This window comes from Populus nigra, chromosome 5 (assembly GCF_951802175.1).
Source record: "Populus nigra chromosome 5, ddPopNigr1.1, whole genome shotgun sequence".
NCBI classification, from domain to species: domain Eukaryota; kingdom Viridiplantae; phylum Streptophyta; class Magnoliopsida; order Malpighiales; family Salicaceae; genus Populus; species Populus nigra.
In genome coordinates, this window is record NC_084856.1 from 19484367 (window position 1) to 19499791 (window position 15425).

At 34.5% G+C, this 15425-nt stretch overlaps 1 protein-coding gene across 5 annotated transcripts; it reads right to left on the bottom strand.

Moving 5' to 3' along the window:
* Positions 1-191: 191 nt before the first annotated feature.
* LOC133693269 (ubinuclein-1-like) lies at positions 192-15255 on the bottom strand. 5 transcript variants are annotated; one of them, XM_062114453.1, is made up of 13 exons: positions 14630-15255; positions 9382-9468; positions 8329-8421; positions 7460-7536; positions 5748-6351; positions 4841-4940; positions 4640-4749; positions 4438-4521; positions 4078-4182; positions 3501-3641; positions 3360-3407; positions 2487-2588; positions 192-880 (listed from the first exon to the last, which is right to left on the bottom strand). In XM_062114453.1, the coding sequence occupies exons 1-13, from the start codon at positions 14873-14875 to the stop codon at positions 524-526; spliced, it is 2154 nt and encodes a 717-aa protein (XP_061970437.1). In that variant the 5' UTR covers positions 14876-15255; the 3' UTR covers positions 192-523. The 5 variants fall into 5 exon arrangements, with proteins under 5 accessions (XP_061970437.1, XP_061970438.1, XP_061970436.1 ...); XM_062114454.1 differs by having other exon boundaries at positions 4438-4524; positions 5748-6345; positions 14630-15253; XM_062114452.1 differs by having other exon boundaries at positions 4438-4524; positions 14630-15251.
* Positions 15256-15425: the final 170 nt, after the last annotated feature.

Here is a 15425-nt window from a genome sequence, read left to right on the forward strand (position 1 = left end):
ATCTCTGATATGTTCTAAATACATGTCCTTCAATCTCTAACATATCTTCTATATTTAACATGAGTTGTTAATATATTTTATAATTAAAAATTAAAATAATTACAAAAACTCCTTTATAGTTTGATTTGAATTTTATTTTTCCTCAGTACTTTTATAAATTATAATTTCTATCATGTCGTTTGTATATAGAGTTTTATGGACTGATAAAATTATTATTTCCTGCAAAATGTTCAAAATACCAGAGTACTGATATCAGTTGCCTAATCTGCCAAAGACATTAGTTTTCTGCTAGCTCTATCTAAGCATAACTTCCCTAAAAAGCAAGATAACTACATGGCCTACTTATTAATTACGCAATTACCAACTGGGTATTTCAAAAACTAGTTTGGAAGAGGACAAGCACAGCTCATGAGGAAAGCTCGCTGAAAAAGTTCTTCAATGCACGTTCAAGCTGTGAACCTCTGATTGGATCAATTGGTAAGTGCTGTTGCCCGCAGCTTGAAGGGGAGGTGGTCAAGTGGGGTTACAAACCATCTTGCAGCCCAACATCCTGCATACGAGACATGTGAGATTTCCTGTCCGCTTTTGGAGAAGATTCCTTTAACCCACGATCAAACTCCCGCTTTTGCTGCTTCATTTGTTCTTTCAACATAGGAAATGTCATTTTCTCAAGCTTCTCTTGTTTAGGAGGATCATCACTGCGGCTTTTTAAAAATAAAGGGATGGGTCTTGCAGGTCCAGAAAGGTACTGAGCAATGGCTGCTGAGGCACTGACTCCTCCTTGCTCACATTTTGCTCGAGCATTTGAAGTTGCTTTACCACCAGCATTATTTCCCTTCCACTGCCTGGACAACCTTTCCATCCTCGCTTTTTCTTGAACCTGAACATCACAGATACCAATCAAGTCAATCATAGTATAAACAGTGTATTCTCCATGTGTGCGTGTCATTATTTAATTGACTGGTAAGCTCATGGCTTGCAAATACAAGGACATAGGTCAGAGTCTTGTAAGCACCCGCTTCATCAGGAAGAAAAAATAATGAAAGAAAAGATGAAGTGAGGAATTCATTGGCACGCTCCTTCCAAAAAACCCATTTTAGAAGGTCCAAGATAGTTTAGTGAACTAATAAATGAACCTGGCATAAAGCAGCTACTCTCAAACTGAAGACTTCAACCACTGTGCTATGCAATTACATCCAGACATGTAAACCACAGTATAGTTATTTCACCACTTTTATCAATACAATTGTTAATTATACTTGGGCATAAAGTTCATTAACAAGCTAATTTAACCTAGATTGCATCCAGTCCTAGAGACAAGAGTCCAGATGGAATGTGACTTCAGTGATGGTGACAGTGCTGGTAATCATTATGATGAACATATAGTGACATAATTTCTATAGATATGCTCAAGTTCTAATCAAAGACTGCACAAGGGAATGGAATTATGAGCAGAGATTTTTCAAATTGAATTAAAAGCACTCGTACCTTGGATCTACGTAGTTATGGTCTATGCAAAAAGTTTAATACTGTTGAACTTCCAAGACGCTAAAATAAAGATACTGAAAAGTTCAATGCATCTAGAAAAAGGTTCCAGATAGCTTTGTAACAGAAGCCATTTTAATTCCATCCTTCGAACCATGATCAAAATACACTGCATCTAGGAACTTCTTTCAACTCTAAGATGAACATCATTAGCCTAGGTGGAAAAACTATTAAAAATATTATCCAATGAGACCTCAAAACCAAAACATTCTCCAATTCAGATATAGAAAATCTTCATGCACTGAAATACCACTCTAAATCAATTCTTGCACACACCTCCTTAAGAAAACTTAAATTACTATATCAAAGTTCCAAGATTGATAAAAAGAAAGAAAAAAAATGCTTGGATTATTTATTTATTTATCAAAGGAGTGATCACCAACCTTCCAAAGTTGTGCAACTGTTATCTAAAAACCCAACTTCTTCCTAAACACCATTAACATCAAAATGTTGAAAGAAACATGTCTAATATGTTGCTCTCTTTGATTTTGTTTTAGCAAAATCAAAGAACTCTTTGGAGAAACTTGACTTCAGAAATTAGAAAGATTTTAACACAATTTAGTAATATGAAACCTGTGTTGCCATTGGTGGAGGAAAGGATTTGGTATCTTCCTAATCAAACCTACAAATGCTTTGAATTTGGTCAGGCAGATTTGGTTCATAGGTAATTCTACTGCAAGGATTCCAAATCACAGTCTCATATTCACATCATATCTTTTTTATTTTCTTGTCTGGTTTTTAAACTACGCAGCAAATTCTCACCATTTCTTCTTTTAGGAAAGAAGACATGGAGAGCAAAATGGTGTTAAAAGTAAATTAAGGCAAGGACTGTGAAATCATGAATAGGTTTTTATCAAGTTATTATTCAAGTATTAACAGCAATCGATATTTAATCTCATTATTGAGTGTTACAATAATAAAAAGAAGAAGCATGTTCTTGCCTTCCCATTATTGTAGAATATCCTTCTACGCTCCTTTGCCCTACAAATAGCAATTTTTATACCATGGTTGTCCATAGCTCCATTTGGCCACATTTCTGCAACCTGAATGGAATAAAATATTTAAAAGAGTTCATAATAGAAACATGGAAAAAAAACAGACTGATCATATGCCCCAAATATATTTTGCTTCTTTATTTATTGTATTCCCGTTAAGTTTTCAATGTTTCCAAATTTCAGTGAATAGCAGTACTCAATCTCTATCAAAAAGACCTCTTCATAGAGATGAAATTTGTCTTTTGTTAATTGAAAAGGCTGATAACATAAAATTATAAACTCTCAGACATGGATAATGCAAACCAGATATTAACAAATAATAAGATATGTTGGGGCGTGGGTTATTTTTCGCTTGAGTAGTGGCCAAGTTAATGGAGTGAGGATCAAGGAAGAGTGGACTAGTCACCAAGTTTGTTCCTTCCTTGTTCATCAAGTGTTTGACCATTATAAATAGATACAAAGATGAGTAGTTTTAAAGTGTAAAAATCTCAAGGATTGAGGGGTTTTCTTTGTGTGTAAGAGTGGGCGTAGAAGGGAGTTTGGAATTGGGTTTTGGGTATAAAAATCACAATCATATCATTGCACTAATTTTCTCTCATATAATAAAAAAGGGTACTCTCAGGTCCGAGGAATAGGTAGGATTTTGTCGAACCATGTTAAATCTTGTGAGTTCAGTCTTTATTTATCTGTGTTATTTTTCTTTCCATTAAACACCATTGTTCATGGTGGTGTGTGTTGAATCTCAAGTCCTTAATTTCCCAGCAAGATAAAACTTTCAAGGAGAGATTAAAAACCAAAGGGCATGGCTACAGTGAGTACCTCAGCATATAACTTTCTAATTTGTGGACCTTTGTCTTCATCCATCCCCTAGAAAACATTAAGCACTAACATCAATAAAACAGAGCAACAAACTGTTAAATTTTCCTACAAGAAACCATGTAAATAACATGTCGTAGTTACCTGAACAAATAGGTCATAAAGATCACATATCTTATCTTCCATCTTATCATCCATAACATACTTCCTATTGATGGTTCCTTTTTCTCCATGAATAATAGCTTTCTGAAAGTCAACAACTGCTTTATCTCTTTGTTTAAAAAACTGTTTTATCATAAGTAGCAACATTAAAGCATACAATAACGAGTTTCCTCTGGAACATCACTAGAAAAAAGTGAACTACTAAACTTTTGGTTATTGCTCAAGTCTTTTTGTATTTATACCTAGTGGAATGCAAAGTAATCCAATAATGGAAAAAGTGATGATCATTCCTCTCTCCATTATACTAACTACATTCCATTACACTACCAATTAGTGTACAAGATCGTGCTGTTTTCAGTTTACTTTTCCAGATTATGTTGAGAGTAAAGCAAATTTATTACAAGTCCAGCAATTATCACAGAGAGGAAGTAACAAATACAACTAGTCTTCTTGTTGTGTTGCTAACATACACATGTCAGATTGAAATCTCAATCATATTTGGTTTCAGAGAAAATGAACTTTACTTAAATTAGAAAGAACACTTGAGAATGTTGGAAACCTGTAGTTCTATCATCTCCATGACCTCCTTTTTAATCTTCTGGAATCTGTCAGCTTTCTCTTGCTTCGCTGTTAGTCCCCTTTCAACCATCTCTCTCAGATTTTTCTGTAAAAAAAAAAATTAGGGAGGGGAGGAAGAGGAAGGATAGATCAGGTTCTCCACACAAAATTAGATTAAAGAAGAGCATAAGAAAATCTTTAAATTACAATGTACAATTTTCCAGGATTAAATATCACTCTATTCCATCTTAGGTTGATCCAAGATAATCAACACTGGTATTGACAACAAGTTACATTGATCATTGAAAACCTCTAATCTGTTTTGATCAACTATTAATACAATTGTGACAAAACTGAATACCTTCAGTGTCCTCAGCTGAATTAAATGCCCAAGAATGGTCATAAGGTGACCGATTAATTCCTCTGATATTTTTCCTTGGCTTGACTGCTGCAGATACCAGAGAAATAATTAATTTGAAGATCATACACAAGCTCTGTGTGTGTGCGCACATGCACATGTGTAAAGATTCACATATGAAAAACAGGAAAATGCTTTCCGTTACCGCTAGTCTGGCAACTTTAGCAAGCTTCTGCTTCACTTCAAATGGCAATCTTCTTTTGATAGACATCGATGAAGTATCAGCATCCTGAGCATCAGTATTCCGCGGCCTAGCTGTAAATAAAGCATTTTTTATATTTTCAGACAGGAAAATAATGATCATTGTTTAAGAATCCAAATTTGCTTGCAAAATTGGCTAGCTCACATTCTGCAACTACTTTCTCCAAATCCCTGATGGCTCTTTCAACCATACTGCCCTTTGGCTGCAAGCTAGAAACATCCTTTGGATGCATGGTGGCAGTTTTCTGCAAAATAAAACAAAAAAGAGTTTAATTTCAATGATATATTGCAAATAGGCAAAAAATTATATGCCATAAGAACTGCACACACATCTTAAGATCTTATAACAGAACATGACGTGTCTTGAGCGTGCGAGGTAGGGAGCAACACCTCTACACAAGGGATGAGAGAGAAAAGAGACACAATTTACATGCAATTGAGAACTCAAATACTCAGTTTCATGCCCCCTTTATAAAATAGACTGTCTGAAAAACAAAAAGGAAAAGAAAAATAGAAACAAACAAACAAAGCGATCTTATAGTGCATAGTCCAACTATCTCCCCATCCCCAAGCTGGGTAGTGAAAGGGATACCTACATATGCTACGAAGAAAGACCAATGCTTTTACTATTTCAACAGCTTTAGTTGTATTGGTAATCTCCAATCCAACCAAAAAATGATAATTGACAGACATCAATCATATAAATCATCTTTTTTGAAGATAAAACATCACTTTGAGTACTGTATTCACAGAAAAAATTGAAACTTGGAAAGGTTTTTTGTGCAAATTAAATTATTGAACAACACAAACTCATTACTTAAGTTTGTAGGTTCTTTGCAAGTTCTCTAGTCTCTTATTGTAGGTGATCGTAAAAAAAGCAAGCTCTTGTTGCTTATTTAATTAAATGTCAAAGCACTATCCTGCTAATGACCAGTATTCAGCAGCCAAATCACACCATAACTTTTTCAAAGAAATCACCTAGCAATTGCAAAACAAAAGGTTTGATAGATACTTTAGTACTGAGATTTCTGGTGAGTACCACTACTTATTACCTTTTCAGCTTGTACTGGATAATGAGGAAGATTCAGGTCAGGCAGTTCATGTCTTCCCTTCTTGTTCCTGTGAGAAACTTTGGGAGAGGATGCGTTACTTGTTTCACTGGCTAATCTTTTGGATTGAGGCGCAGATTGGCCAGGAGCATTGTTTTCTTGATACTTTTGATATGCAACTCTAGATAATTCACTTGTATCTTTCACAATTCTACCTAAATTCCCAGGCTGGAGGACTCCATTCATCTGTTTTTCAGTGTCATTCTGTCCTGTGTTGGAGATGGAATCATACCTGTTTGTGATTCCCGGATATGAAGAATATTCAGATCTTATATCAGTACCAGCAACTTTTTTGTCAGAAAATATGGGGTGCATCAATGAATGCAGTTTCCCATCATGATGATGTTCACCATTAACAGCTAAATTCTGAGTGTTGGTTGGAAACGGTTCATCCATTGGTATATTCCCTGTAGCCGCATTCATCCTTCCTTGACCTAATTTTGCATGTTTATCTCTAACACAATCACCATCCTTCTCTTCTCTAGCTTTTTGCATATTATTCTTTCTTTTCTTCGGCTGGAAGTGACTGGATGAGATTGGTCTATTCCTGGCATTGAAGAGGAAATGAAATCATGTTGATGGTCAAATGAAGAAACTACTTGAAGTACCACGACATGCCATTTGGCCAAACACAAAGAGGAAGAACAGGATGGCAGCAACTATCAAAATCAGTAAGTGGACTATAAATGTATTCTTCACATGCAAGTGTATGCTCCCTCCTTCTCTCATCGTAAGCTCTTATTTAACATGCTTCAAATACAGAAAAGACCCATTAATACCAGTCACCAATATCAGTGCATAATTTAAGCCTGATGTGTTGATTTTTTTGGTTTTCAGAATATAATAGTACCGACGTTAACAAGTATTATCTACTCCAGTTCTTATTCTACTCCCGTATATATTTGGGCACTAAGCGTTTTGGCCATCTTTGTTCAACATTTTCCAATTATAGAAAAGGCATGTTACTATTTATTCTACAATCCAGAACATACAAGGACAGTATTCCAACTCATAGCTCATACCTAAACCACAACGCTTCTCTTCTTCTTCTCCATATCACAAGCAATTAAATAAGTATGCACATGTTAAATAAGCAATTAAATAAGTATGCACATGTTCACCAGTTAGATGGGTGTTTCTCGTCCATCTGTCACGCTTAGCTGAAAGGAAGAATTAAGCTTTTTACAGGAATACAGGTGATGGGTTTTTTCTTTTAGGTTACAAGGGAGAGGCTCAAACCAAAGGGGGATTTCTGCAGGCTCATTGGCACGGGTGATGATTTGACAAAGCATATTTTGACATTCCTGTTTTACTGCACATATCAGAAGACCACACCCAAGTTGTGTTCAGGCATTATGTTTATGCGTTAGAGATTACCACTCAAAAAGAGTTTATAAGAGGTTTATGTAAAGATGGATCCAAGTTGTCGTCAAAATTACATAATAACATATCCTGGAGTACGTCATCCTGGGATATGTTATGATATTTTATTGCTTGGTTTATGTAAAGTTTATAAGTGGTTTACGGAAAAACTAATCATCAAAATTTTAGCTATATGTCATCATGGGATCCCAATTACACTCAGGCAGAAAGGGAATACAAAGGACAGAACTATAACAAGACAGAGTAAACAATAAGAGTTCACAAGAACTCACATGTGTTCTAATTTTCCCTTATTCACAAAGAATCCATTATGTTTGGTAGTTGACTCATCAACTTCAAAATACTCATCCTGCGAAATACCAGGGTCAAGGTTATAACAAGTTAATGGAAAGGAATAATATTTCACATGAGTAGTTAACAACCAACTTCTGTCACATAAGAAGTGTTTTCATGGAAAAAAAGTTAACTGAAATAATATGGCACCAGTAAAATAAAATCAATAATAAGGGACTAGTGGTGTAGGAAAAGATTACAATGGAAAATGAAATATATAACATATCCCAGATTTCAATATCAAGCCAATCATCACAATAGCTGCCCCTCGATATACACAGTAAGGTGCTCTATAAAGGGACAGAGAAGCTTCAATAATAAAAACAACCATAAACGAAACCCTGATTCCAATTCCAATAAATGCTAAATAACCTAAATAAGAGATTTCATAAATAACAATAAAATTTCTAAATTACTAATGATTACAAACTAACACATAGCAGGACCAAAGTATTTTTTCCCTCAACTGCATCAGATAGCTTATATTATTGGGCATATTATTTACTGTGTAAAAGAGCAGTCTTGGTCTTGAGCTGAACATATTCAATAAGGTAGAAGTTCGCATAAAACGTTTAAAGCAAAAGATCCTGCTAAAATCACTACATCTAACAGAAACCAACTCAGTAAAAGAAGCGATAGTAACAATATTTTTAATGAAGCTCTTCAGCAGTCATTTCAATCTCCAAGTTAACATAGTAAGACCAAAATATTGATGATGGTGATGATGATATTTCATTCACTGTCAATATTAGACTCATATTGTAGTTACCATCACTATTATCATTTTCATTATAACCATGTTACCAACCAGTTCGGTATCATCTATGAAAGAATCCTTGGTGTCATAATGATCTTCATCAGGAGCACCATCAAGTTCTTCCTCATCACTACTCTGATTACCCTGAAAAAAGTAAATTGTCAAAACAAGGTGTCAGACCCCATATTAGATTTTCAGGCATTGACAATACCAAGCACAAGTTATAATTAAGATGTGACAAAAACTTTTACCCTGGTTGTTAACCTACTGCAACCACCCTCCTTTATACATGCTTAGAACTGACCATAGTTAGCAATGCATTATTCTTTTTTTTCTGTGACCAAGTACAAGTTACAGAAAAAGAAATAGAAAACTGCATTTATCCTAACAGCAAATATAAGCAGTCAGATCCACTCGTATTCACCTGTCTAAAACTATAATCGCTTGAACCTTCAAAATAATAAAGAAAAGGATGGATTCAACACAAATTGCAAGATTACTTGTGCTGTTACATTAATTAGTCATATAATGGGTTAATGGTGTACTGCTACCAAAGCTTGAAGCTTGGTTGAGTAGTTGTGTTATAATACTAAACCAAACAGCCAAAAAGCATCAGAATTAATTAGCCATATAGTAATAAAACAATCTACATATGAATGAAAAACTGTCCAGTTTTTTTGAATTGTAATTAATCTTAAGATCTAGAAAGAAAGGAAAATAACTCTAAAGATGTTTTGATTCTACTCATTAATAAGAGAAAATTTTCAAAACTAAAAGAGAAAATTATAACAGGTGATAAGGCAGGGAATGCCTTGCCTGTCAAACTAAAAGGAAAAAAGAGGATTAATGTACGTGCATTTGATCCTAAAGCTGTATAAGCAGAAAATTAGTTCCAAGAGATCTTTGTTGGCTTGTTAGTAATTAGAATGCTATCTATGGAAAGTAATTTTTCTTGCGCACATAAATAAAGACGCTTGGGAAACTAAAAGTGAAATCATCTAATAAATGTTTCTACCCAATAAAAGCAATGAATATCAGAATCTCATCAATCTTTGTAACATTATCAACAAAGTAAAGAGACAAAGTACAAGGAACTTTACATACCACATAAAGTTGCTCTATTTTCTCAATAACAGAACCAAGACGACTAGAAGAAGGTGCATTTTTTGGTATAGGTTTAGTGAGCTGGCCCTGCAATATTGAAGCATAACAAAAGGTATCTTGAGTTGTGATCTAATAAGTTTCAGCAAAGGTAGATTGGAAAGAAAGCAAGAAAGAATTCAGGAGATGACATAATAGAGGATAGCATCCACAAAGCCAAACATGCAACGAAGTAAACTCCTGGAGAAGGATAACAAAGTGCATATGTATATGATGTATACTTACCTACTGATGAAACAAAGCAACAAGCATCACAATTTTGCTACATTAAGCGCTATTCTACGAAGAAATATACTTGGAGCATAGTTGGAGCGCCACACAGCCAAATGCACATATTGCTCCACTCTTTAAGTACAAGTATTTCATAATTATGCTTGTATAAGATGAAGTTATTTTTAAAAAGGGCCATAGGCAAAGGGAAACACAGAGAAGATAATGTTAAATCAATAACTACAGAGAAAATCTAAGGTTTGTGAGCCGCTTTTTTTTTTTGTTCAAAATCCATAACAATCAAAGATAATGTTTTTTGTAAGTTACTTCTTTTGATGTTGGCATTTTAGACATTTCAAGGAGATGACAGGTTTCTGCTGATGGCGAGGATCTGACACTAGCTTGCACATTCCTATAATTGTGCAAGCACAATATCAGTGCATGCCTATACTATGAGACTGGTTTTATCAATAGCCAGTTAACACAACAGCCATTTCTACCCATAAATATTTTTAGAACTATGAGAACAGGTAAAGTTCTATTAAGCAAACTTACACCATCAAGCTTCACAACTGTTTCACTGTCTATAAGTATGACTCTTTGTAAACAAACAAATAATTATGTAAGATAACTCTCACGACATACACAAAATATTCTTAGAATTATGACACCTGTGTTCAGTTTTGCAAAACGAACTTATATCATCGTCAGTTTCCCAATTGTTTCACTATCTGCAAGTATAGACTCTTTACAAACGAACAAATAATTATGTTAGGCATGTGCATATGCACGAACATGCACACATTCTACCATTCTGCATAATATCCTAGAATATCTTCACTCCACCCCATAACTTCTTTTAATATTCTATACATAGAGCATCCCCCTCTAAGTGAGATATCACACACTTTCCTATCATAGGATTCTGCATGCCACACAAATCCACATTAAATGTAACATTAACCATGAGAAATCTCCAGCGATTTCATTTTTAACCAAAATTCCTAAATGATATTCTTTTACTAGGACACTTAGAGACATGATGGATTCTTTTGAATGTGGCAATACGCACAAGACAGTTCATGTATAGCAGTGTCATATAGTTTCATATCAATATATTTTCTTTGATAGCTTGTGGATGTTGTAAAAGGGGTGTAACAAAAATCACATCATCAATGACAATTACTCAATTGAGCAAAGCCACTTTTGAGGGAACTCGCAGCTTGCAGATTTAAACCTTTGTTTTCCAGCTGCATTAAGGAATTTAAGTAATCTAAGATGATTTTTTGAAGTATTTTAATGTTGAATAAGCTTTTAATTTTGACAGAATTAAATCATCTACATTTTAAGTTCCTTCGCAATTTTAGAAATGCAATAGATATGAACAATGTCTTCTTGTAGAAATATACTTAACGGAGGGCATCACATCCCATATCAATTTAATAATTGAAAGTTAAAAAGAGAATAATCATTAACTATATATTTGAAAAACAAAAATATGTTTACCTTTATAACTTAGCCCTAATAAAACCAAATAAAGAAACAAAACAAACTCAACTTCATTCCAAACACAAAAATGCATTAGGAATTCATACAACCCCCCCCCCCCCCCCCCCCAATTACATGTGTGCACCTGCGTTCAAATACAAAAAATAATTAAGGCAAGCTACCTACTTCTTGTCAAAAAAACTTTACAGTTCTTATATCAACCTTCATTCACGAGTAAAAATATTCACCTTCAACTTGCAACTAAGGTGGGTATGGTTAAATAGAGATTACTTATGGAATTTCAAGCTTAAGATGTATAGCACCTACGAACACCACATTCATGTCCATTCAAGCGTGTCACTAACATGGAAAGGTATACAGTAATTCCTGATCATCCACATTAAAAGTGTGCAAATTAAGAAATGAACTATATATGTCAAGGCCTAGGACCTGCCGATACCATTTTGGCAATGAATCAACTGCTGAACTTGGTGGCTTGTGGGTGTCAACACACCAATCATCATCCACATCGAGAATATTGCTGATGTGATGATCAACACATCAGCAAAATGCGAGCAGCATGCTAACATCAAGATTGACAAGTGTGCTAGCATAGACACGTTGCTAACACCTAAAATACATGTTGTCTATGCTTTTATAGTTTTGTTACGGATTTGCTATATATAGTTGTGCTCTTCATAAATTGAAAGGTTATTGCTTGCATAATTGCTTATCCATTAATGGATAATTTTATTGTTCAACTGCAAAGAAATTTATATGCTTAACATTATAAGTTTAAGCGTAAGCACGTATAGTTATTTCTTCATGTGCATGTGTATCGAACACTTTGTATTCTTGTTGAGCACAAATCCCATTTCCCACTCCGTGAATCACAACTTTAAAAATTAAGGATAATCAATGTATACAAGTCTCTTATCTCATAAACCTTTTACTTTGGAATTTTAAATTTTAATCTTCAATTTGAGCTAGCTACTAAAAGATCTGCATTTCTTCATGCTAATGCCAGAACAACTAAGCATCAATCTCAAACTACTTTGGGTCAGGTATATGGATCCTTTTGTGCTATTCAGCTCGATCATTAACAAAATTCAACTTAATATCAAGAGATTCATATCCTTCAATACCGCATCTCTCCAAGTTATTCTAGGTCTATCTCTTCCTCCTCCATCCTTTCAATGTCAACTTATCACTTCTCCGAACTGAGGCCTCTTGGTGAATGATGCTGGATGGACAGACCAATTTTAGTCGCCCTTCTCTTGTTTTATCTTGGCTTGGCTTGGATGGTCCCAAGCCTGGCAAAGAGAGGATGGTTGCAGTAGGTTGACACCCAACATAAACTCCGTCCTATCTCATTTATCGATTCTTTGCCAAAGAAGATAATTTAATCCTAAAATTAACTTTTGAGGCTATAGAGGAAACAAATTTTTCAAGATTTGTTAACATCTCTATATGAGATTATATGCATTTTTTAAATCAAATGACGAGTTTGTGCTTAAAACAACCCTTTCCAGTAGAGGCATGTGATAAGCATTATACCTTAAGGCCACACTAATATGGTTAGTGCAATTTCTAATGCACAAGTCCATGCACTAACAACAAAGGATAAGCTCTTTGAGAAGGTTAGCAAACAGAGAGGTTGATCGTAAATTTGTTTGTAAGTCAAGGACTGATGTGGGACTATATCACATTCACTAAAAAATATTATTTACCAATTACTACTTGCGAGGCAACAAAGATTTAGATGATTCAACAACTTAAGGGACAGAAGAAAAATACCGAAGAACATGACTAATTTTGGAGCTGCAGTTGATGTGGTTTGAAGGTCTTGGAGGAAAAAACAGCAAAATTTTATTAGAATTAAGTATTGTTTACAACAATTCGGCAAAGGGACTAGCAGCTACCTTTTCATCTAAGTTGATGATAGAACAATTCAGTACAAGTAGTGTCATTCTTAAGAAACTTGCAGGACAAGAAATTTCCTTTTAATCTTAGTTGAGATAAGAACATTTTAACATCTTCTTCTGGTGCTATGGAATAGACTTTTGTAGAGGGGCATCTTTAGCAGATATACAAAGGACTCGAGAGCTCTCTTGCTTTAGTTTCTTTTACCTCTTTGTTTTTGGATGGATTTCTTATTGAAGTTTACAAGCATAAAACTTTTTAGCTTCTCTTATACTGGATTATCATGCTGTGTTAAAAACAAACATAAGAGAAAAGGAACCGGAAAAGGGTGTTTCAGGAAGAACAAAAGGCAGATAAAGGAACAAAGTCTAGAAATTCTAGGAAGTACGTGTTTTCTGTCATCTAAACTTAATTACAAAATAGCTGATTAAAAAGTCAAATAGTTGGTGAATAACTATCTCTATTGCTGATGTAATTATAATTTATTCTATAGATTATGTAATTCGTCAAAATGACAGTTGTTACCCAATCTTCTTTTGTTTTGGTTAAGCCCAAACAGAGCCAAAATGAAATCATGTCAAAGTTACAAAAACAAAATCAGATGATCGACAATAGCCAGTGAGGAATGAAAACAAATTACATTAAACTTAGTACTCAATGGAAAATAATGATTAAAGATCATGCCTGAAGCATTAAATAGCTCAGTTAGTCACATAATGACATCATACAAGGTCTTGGAATCAAGCTTTCCTCTCGTAATACTGTTACCACAAGCCTGAAAGTGAAGCTACCCTTTTTCTTTACTGACAAACACTTGAGAATATTTTGGACTATTCAGGAAAGGAAGGTTACAGCAAATGATAGAGTTCAATTATGGGAATATGATAAAGTACTTAGAAGCCAGAAACAAAAGCGCATATCAGGATTCACACGATTCATGACAAAGGTGTGTAATGGATAAGGAATTCAAACAATGATCAACCATTAGAAAATCGAAGTTTACAACCCCAACCATAGTTACCATGGATGGATATCAACAAATGGAGACAGTTCATATCATACCGTAAATATATACATAAAATCAAGCTGAGAAGAAAAAACCAGCACCTAAATTTTGTTATTCGTAGATTTATTAAGAAACAAAGTATAATGGATCTCCATTGAATCTAAAATGCATAAAAAACAGCCAACTAAATATAATTTAAAGGCAACCAAAGGCTATTAAATTCAATGCAGATACAAGTAAATCAGCGACGTGGAAATAAACATACGAAATAATCACTAAAATAGAGAATAAGTAAATTACTTCCATCCATCAAACATTCTGTGACAGATAAAAGATTCTTGCTCCCAAAATTAAGATCAATGCAGTAACAAGCAAGAAGAAGTTGAAATCACCACATGCAGAAGTTGCATTTGATTATGTCAAATACAACAGCAAAAATATTACAACAAACACTTAATAAAAAAACATCATATTCAATTCAAAAAAACAGATAAAAACATAAACCCTGATAGAATTACAACAAAACAAACAATTTACAAAAATGGGTTCTCAACAATATCTCACCAGAGCAAACTGAGCCTCTTGTTGGGCAGTCTCCACGGAAGCAGGCTCCATTACAAAAGCAGAAGTAGAAGCACCGGCAGCGGCAGTTTGATTATTAGAATGAGATGGATTTGCCTTGTTTGCTGCTGCATCTTTCAAAAGCTTCTTCCATGACACTATTGTTGTCTCACCAGGCTTGAGTTCAATGTAGAACCTTTGCCTTGGAGGACTGCTAGTATCACCCTCTTTGGCATGACCGGCCTCCATGAATGAATTGAAAGAATTCTTCTTGTTCGAGAACTCCAAAGTTTGAAACTTTTTTATGTCATGGGAATTGTGTAGACAACAAAGTAGTGATCTTTGGAGGTGGGGGACTCTGGTTATTGGAATAGAGGAGAGAAAAAGATAAACCCAGCAAAGATGTGGGTTGGGTAGTGAAAGATTAAGGGGTGTAAGTGCAAAATTTGGTAAACCATTGAAGGCATTGTTGCTGGGTTTTGGTTTTTTTTGCTGTTTCTGTTGGGGAATTGTAAGAGAGGGAGACACCTGGCTCTTCGATTCAGTTCCCTTCCTTTTATGCGAGGGACGTGTGTTCAAAGTCCCCTAATTTGCCCCCCGTTTTATATTTTTTATTTTATTTGGTAAGTTGGCGCTGCAAATTTTGGGTTTTTTCTTTTTTTGAGATGGAAGAAATGTGGATTTTTTTATGAAAAATAAAAATTTTAAATTAAAAAAAATCAAGTCAAATGTTTGTCATATTTTCATGGATAATAATTATATAATTTCAAAAGAAAGAAAGAAACAATAGAGTTTATTC

Excerpts from the sequence above, each read along its gene's own strand:
- LOC133693269 (XM_062114452.1), bottom strand. The coding sequence starts at position 14,875 with ATGGAGGCCGGTCATGCCAAAGAGGGTGATACTAGCAGTCCTCCAAGG. Across the intron at positions 3,408-3,500 it reads TTTATGACCTATTTGTTCAG|GGGATGGATGAAGACAAAGG; the intron begins GTAACTACGACA and ends AATGTTTTCTAG. Across the intron at positions 881-2,486 it reads TATTCTACAATAATGGGAAG|GTTCAAGAAAAAGCGAGGAT; the intron begins GCAAGAACATGC and ends TGTGATGTTCAG.